A 7,584-nucleotide genomic window follows, 5' to 3' on the forward strand; every position below is an offset into this window, starting at 1 on the left:
AAATTGGTTCAAACCAAAATAAAATAAGAACATAACAAAAATACAATTATTGAAATAAAAAAATGGATTCCACTCAAACTAAAAATACTTAGAGAACCAAATAACAACATAATATTACGATAAAAACCCACTACTTACTATTAATTCCGTTTGTTATTTAACTAACACAACAATAACATTAAATAACAATCTTTTATGGTAGAACAACGCTATTAAACATCAATTTAAGTCAAGAAAAATAGCCATTTTAGATACATTATATAATGCGTGACAAAAGAATAATAAATTGTATAGTAATTTTAATAATAAATAAACTATAATATTTATCTTTATATATAATAAATAAAAAATCAACTTGTGAAGAATAAAATGATGGTATAATTCATTATATTTTTTGATTGATTTTAACAAAATAATTTAAAGTAAACCAAATGAACACCTGCACAAATATAATTATATTGAGCCAAGCATAAACAGCCTAGATTATGCCATTTCATTTCTCATTTGCAACTTTATTCTTCTCATGTCTGTCGTTGATGCCTGGGTACATTAAATTCAATCATAGGAGACGATGCTTGATATAACTTGTTTCTGATATCGACATCGCACCTTGTGATTGAGTTGTAAGTTGTCTCTTGGATACTTGATGCTTCCATACCAATAAATGATGGCTGGTAGTGTGCTTTTAAACATCTGAATCTCTCATTTCCAATGGTGATGTCTTTACCATTGGATAGTTAATGTGATTTCTTAATTTCTGATGATGAGGAAGCCTTCTGCATTTCTCTGTTGATGTCAAGAGCAATGTGGCAAACACTAATATACGTTTAAAGTTTACAAAATAATTAGTTTATGTTTTTTATTTTTATTTATAAACATGGAGAACACGTCTTTTGTTTTTAATTTATTACTCTGAATGAAACACGGTTAATTGTGCTTTCAGGAAATAACGATAAAAACACAAGAAAAAAATAAGATAATTTGCAACAATTTGTCTTGGATTATTATGTTGGTTTGTAGTGTTTTTATTTGAACTATAAATTCGATTGTAATCCATCTCTAATTATTCGACTCTATTTAATTCTTCTTGTTTTTTTGTCAAGTATGTTTCCGTTTTTCAACAATTATTTTTATTTTTTATAAACAACAACATTATATTATTATTTATTTGAATAAATATATTATTTAAATAATTATTGTTAGTAGAAGAAAAATATAATCGATACTAAACACAACATGTTAAAAAACCGATTTTCTTAAAACTTTTATTTTTATGTTGTTGTATTTATATAAAATAATATAATCGTTTATTAATAAAATTTCTATTATAATTTCTATATTAAAGTAATTGGGTATATAAACTGTTTTTCAAAAGTCTGTACCGAAGTGACCCCAAAATTTGCTTTTATTTTGAGTATTATTTTTGAGAAACAAATTTTTTGTTAAAAAATTTGATTATTTTTCTGAGTAAAATAGAAAAAACAGTCTTCAAAATAATTTTTTCACTTGAAGAATTTTTAAGCATAAAAAAATTCCATATAAAATATGAAATAATAGTATTTTTGTTTTATAAAAACACACAAATGATCCCAAAAGTGCATTTTAAAAAACGGATAATTATTATATGTCAAACCCTTCAGAGTCAAACCTTTATTTATCAAAAAAATAGCAAGAGCAAAAGAGTTGCTCAAAGAAAATTATTCTTACAGTGCCGTCGCAAAAAGATTACAAGACATTTGTCAACTTTGACAAATATCAACTTAGACATTTGTCGAAACCCTTAAAATATTTTGTATTTATAACATTAAAATATCTATTTTCTATAAATATTTTTTTAATTAGAAAACAATGTTATTAATATCATACAATTGTAAAATACAATAAACATACGTTGGTATAAAAATAGAAATTATTAAAAATATAATTTATTGGTATCTATTGTGTGCATTTTACATATTTTTCATAAAAAATATTTTTAATTAATTAAAAATAAATTGAAATTTATTTAAAATACTTGAAATTACAATTTTATATCATTTGTGTTGATTAATTTATACAAAAATAATAAGAATAAAAGATTTTTTTCAGAAATAAAACATCTATAAAAAGAAAAATTAATCTTTTCATATTTTGTACTTCCAGCTAAACAATTATTTAATAATATATTATATATGGGGTATTGTAAATACAATGCTGGAAATTGAAAATAAATACTATCAATTTTAATAAAAGATATTTTATTTTTGATGATTATCTTGGTGTCAATGTTTGAATGCATTTTAGATTTCAAGATGTTTGAACCAATTTATTATTTCAAATTAAACTCTATTTTTACAATTATACACTTATATGTTTATAAACATATTTTATTTAAAATTTTGTTTATTTAATACATTTACAATTAATTTATTCAGAATTATTTCAAATGACAATAGAACCTCTTCGCTTCTTTAAAGAACTTAATGAAAACCCAAAGCGACATCCAGTATTGTGTATTGGAAAAATATGTTTTTTTTCAACGTGCCAAATGGGACAAATCGAAAAATGATAATGTTTTTGAATGTGCTGGAAATAACTGTAATGTAAAAGTACATGTAAAAGATAATAATTATTATATTGTTGGAAATCATACTTGTATTTTTGATCATGAACGTTTATTTTTGTCAAGATGTCGAATAGAAGCCGCAGATATACAATTTGTTAAAGGTCTAAGTGATACTCCGCGTGAAATAACAAAAAGAGTCATGACACGTGATTTTTGTTCAAACATGTCAATAAAAGACCATAGATCAATTAATAAATATATAACCAGACTACAAGAAAGACTTCTTGGAAGTAACCCCAAAACAATTGAAGATATCAATTTCACGGAAGTTTTGAAAACCACATTGATACCTCAAAATGAGTCTAATCCAGATAATACTTTTTTATTTTATGATTCTTTCACTGAAACTCAAACGCTCTCCAGATTTTTTATTTTTTCTTCTTGTACACAACGGCACATCGCCTCCAAGTCAGAAGAAGTGTTTGGTGATGGAACATATCGAATTACTCCAAACACAATTACATGTTTGTATACGTTACACTCTCTTATTGATAACACATGTTATCCAATCGCATTTCTATTACTTCCAAATGAGACAGAAGAAACATTTATTCGTGCTCTTAAAGTACTAAAGCCCTTTTTAATCAATGTTAAAATTGTACACTGTGATTGTCAGATTTCAGCATTGAACGCATTTAGTAAAGTATTGGGGAGCAAACATTAAATTATGCTTGTTTCATTTAAATCAAGCGGTGTTTAGAATGTTGGGCAAAAAGGGTCTTTCTATAGAATATATAGAAAATGCCAAATTACATCTATGGGTACGGCGACTATTTGGACTACATTTTCTACCAAAAGAAGAAATACACAATGCTTTCGAGAAATTATTCATTGGAATGTCAACATCTTTAGAATTTGGTGTACCTTCACATTTATTAGAAAAGTACAAAGAAGTTTTAAATTATTATAAAGATTTTTGGTTGAAAAAATTGCGAATGAAAAATGGTGTCAATTTTTCACAAAAAATAGGACAAATAATTTATGTGAAGCATTTCATCATGCAGTAGGTTTAGAGTTTCAAATTGCTCATCCAAGAATCGTGGTTTTGGTCGACATGTTAAGAAAATTGGATGACATGTGTAGGCAAAGATGGTTAGATATGACAACTGGAAAACACGAAGTTGCTTATCGACTTGCAACTCAAGAATTAAGCAGAAAATTGAATATTACAATGGAAAGTTATCAAAATGGAAAGTTTGAAAATCAACTGCAATATCTAGACGCAATTGGCAAGTTGTATATTGACTACAATTTTACAACAAAGGCGTCAAGAAGAAATGTATCCATTCGTGCAATAAATGCATCACAAAGATTGATAAATGAAATGTATATTATAATACAAGAACAACATAATCTAACTTTTGATGAAAATGGGACAAATTTAAATATATCAACTATCATCGAACCAAGTTATCAAAGTGAAATTGATTTTGAGTCAACAATAAAATCAATACACGAATACTATTCAACAGTACAATCAATTTTTGAAAAAAAACTGTGTTATCACATTGGAAAAAACAGAATGAAAGATGGAAAATGACCGAAATTGCGTAAAAAGTGGCATTAATACTTCAAAGATAAAAACAAAGAAAACACCAAAAAAGAGAAAAAAATTGACTATATGTCAGAAATTGAACAAAGAAAAACCTCGAAATCACAAGAAAAATATTGATTAATTTATTTTACTATTAAAATAAAAAACAATTAAAAATATATAATTTACATAATATAATAATTATGTTTTATTTAATACTTCTTTATTATGTTTAAAATTTGTTATGTATTTATACAAGATATTATATATAATCAGAAAAAAATAACAATTTAAAAACATTACAATGTTTTTCATATTTATTTGATTAGATTAACATAAATATAAATTCTAAATTGTTTAAAATAATTTTATTAAAGGGATTCATGAGGATTGTTAATTATTATGAGGATGGTAAATATCTTAAACATAATTTCTTTCAATTTAGATTTTTTTGCCTAAGATCAAAAAGGTATATTTTGAAACATGTGATTTTCTTTAAAAATGCTATTTATGGATTTTTTGAAAGATGATTCTTTCAGTTGATTTTTACAAAAAAAATAATCTACTTCTATTTTCTGATTTACCACAAGACTAACCTTGGTTTAAATGAAAACATTTGACAGACATTTAAATTATCGAAAAAGTCAATTTTTTAATCAAAATCACAAAACAAATTAATCGAACAATTTTTAATCTTTTTTACAAAAATAATTTATTATAAATCAATTCATGATATTTTAAACAATAAAAATTGATAGCAAATAACGTATTAATAACGTATACTCTATGCGATGACAATTTATGTATTTGCGCAAATTCAAAACGAGAGGTTTTGGATAACGATAAAACAACGATTGATAAATAAACAAATTTTTAAAATAAAATCATTTTTGTTTTAAACGGTTTTATTTATATTTCAAAACATATATACAAAAGAAATATATGTTTATATTATTTTTTATACAATATCAATTCTCAATAAAAATGTGTTCAATTTATTAATCAATTTTATATATTAATTGGCGTTTTTGTTGTGTTTTGACGATTTTTGATATAATTAATTATCAAAACCCACTTTATAAAAATTCTTTGATAATTTTATTTATATAATTTTAAATCAATAATGGCAGTGCTATAAATATCTCTGAGGATGGTAAGTCATGTAACAAACAGACTTTATCAACACAGACTTAAACATCTAAAAAGTGAAATGACGTGTTCCCATATTCAAAAATAGTAACTTACTCAATATACATTTCATACAGATGTAAAAGTGTAAACTTTCTATTTCTGTCATCCTCAGAAAATAATTGCCATCCTCAGAACTGTAAATCTGTTTAAAACACAAGTTAATATCAAAATGAAACATTCATATTAAAATATACACAATATGATTAACTTTGTTATTATAATAAATTTGAATAATTGCATAAATTACAGAATTATTAATAAATTTGTTATTTTAAAATTACATTTTTAGAAAATCAGTGTTTTCGACTTTTTCAATTTTCATTTTGATAAAAAAACAATTATCAATTTAAACGTACATTTCAATTATTATGTTATAAAGACGGATTCGAAAATAATATCAATAAGTATATAATTATAATATGAACAAGTACAATTAACACTTTATTATTTCCCGTCTCAAGTTCGCGAGATATAATTATTGTTTTTGTTTACTGATTATTGTGGCGATTTTTTGATTGTATTTAATTTTTTGGCATTTATGACAAATTATTACCATTATTTAAAATTCGAACTTTGACTCGAAATATTAAGTGTAAATTATAACTTGAGTTATGAAAATGGGCCTTATGGGGAACTGAACATTATGGATTTGATTTTTGTATCCTCAGAAAAATATTTTTTAATAAGGATAGCTTTAATCCTGAGGATACACCTTATCCTCAAGAAACCCTTAAGTATACAATTTGTTTATAATAACACCTATTATTTATATTTTTAATAATTTCTATTTTTATACCAACGTATGTTTATTGTATTTTACAATTGTATGATATTAATAACATTGTTTTCTAATTAAAAAAAATATTTATAGAAAATAGATATTTTAATGTTATAAATACAAAATATTTTAAGGGTTTCGACAAATATCTAAGTTGATAATTGTCAAAGTTGACAAATGTCTTTTTACCTCGCAAAAATAGTTGGAATTTCAAAAACCACAGTATCTGAATTAAAAAAAGGGAGAAGCAAAACCGACCAGAAAAAGTGTCCAGAGAACATATTCATATTGTAGTAAAACAAACAATTGATTCAATTCCAAAACGATTTAAATTATGCATCGAGAATCAAGTAAAATTTATAGGACATTTGCTTTAATTTATTATTTTTTTGGTTTTTAGAACTCAAAATTTTATTATCATTTGTATTGAAAGAGAAATTTCAAGTTTGTTTTTTTGTTTGAAATAAAAATTTAATGAAATTGATTTTTAGTATTTTGACATAAATGATTCGGATTCAATTCACTGAGATGTTTGTTGTTGTGTAATTAGCACAACTATACTGTGTGTGTTGTCTAGTACAATATTTAATTTTTGTTCAATCAATTAACGGGATTGGATTTTTTGGAAAAGGCTGGCTAATATTCCAATAAAGTCCCGATATTGTACAAAAATAACTAAACAAGGTTGGTATTTTTTCAAAATTAAGTCTGTACTTTCGATTTTTTGTTTTTTAGGAAAAATTAAAAATAAAAAACGGGACTTTAGGAAGTTTTATAAATACGGCGGTACAGACTTTTGAACTACAGTTTATTTAAAATACAAAAAAGTTGTTTTGTTTATGTTTTTAAAATAAAAAATTTGAAATCATTTTTTATTTTTTAATGGATTTCAAAAATTAGCAATAGTATATTTTTATAATAATTAATTTATTTATTAATTTGGATACAAGAAAACAAAATAATATATTTATCCATCAAACGTCCGAAAATAATTTTATTCAAATAAAACAAAAAAAAACAAGCTAGTAATTCAATTTTAAATAAATTTGACTTATAAATATAATCAATTATAAAAATGAAAATTAGTTATAATTTGTATTATTTTATAATAAATATAATCTAAATTTTAAATTAAATTTATTTGATTTATTATTATATTATTATTAATTTAGATTATATTTATATAATTCAATAATATTTAATAATTTTATTTCCTGATCGTTTTTAATTGTAATATAATTATTTATTATATTTATATATGTAAATTGATGTAATTTTAAAATATGTTTAATTAATACAATAAATTTCTATCACAAACGTTTTTATCGAATTAAAAAACATAAACTATATGCAAGAAGACGAGATTGTTGGCACATTTAAATGGAAAAAAGGAGAAGCACCAAAAAGCTCACGACACGTTAAAGCTTCGCCTGATCCGACTTACTCGTTTGATCACAAAGGAAGTAATTTAACTGA

The 7,584-nt window shown here is 23.6% G+C and overlaps 1 protein-coding gene across 1 annotated transcript; it reads left to right on the forward strand.

The window, feature by feature from the left end:
• Positions 1-7,456: 7,456 nt before the first annotated feature.
• Positions 7,457-7,571, forward strand: EIN_331000 (Hypothetical protein; the record flags this gene model as incomplete). The annotated part of the gene is made up of 1 exon (XM_004185017.1): positions 7,457-7,571. A coding segment is annotated over one exon (115 nt), but the record flags the coding sequence as incomplete, so codon positions are not given.
• Between the last annotated feature and the right edge of the window lie 13 nt (positions 7,572-7,584).

Source organism: Entamoeba invadens, assembly GCF_000330505.1.
Source record: "Entamoeba invadens IP1 unplaced genomic scaffold scaff_1105074726131, whole genome shotgun sequence".
NCBI lineage: Eukaryota > Evosea > Mastigamoebida > Endamoebidae > Entamoeba > Entamoeba invadens.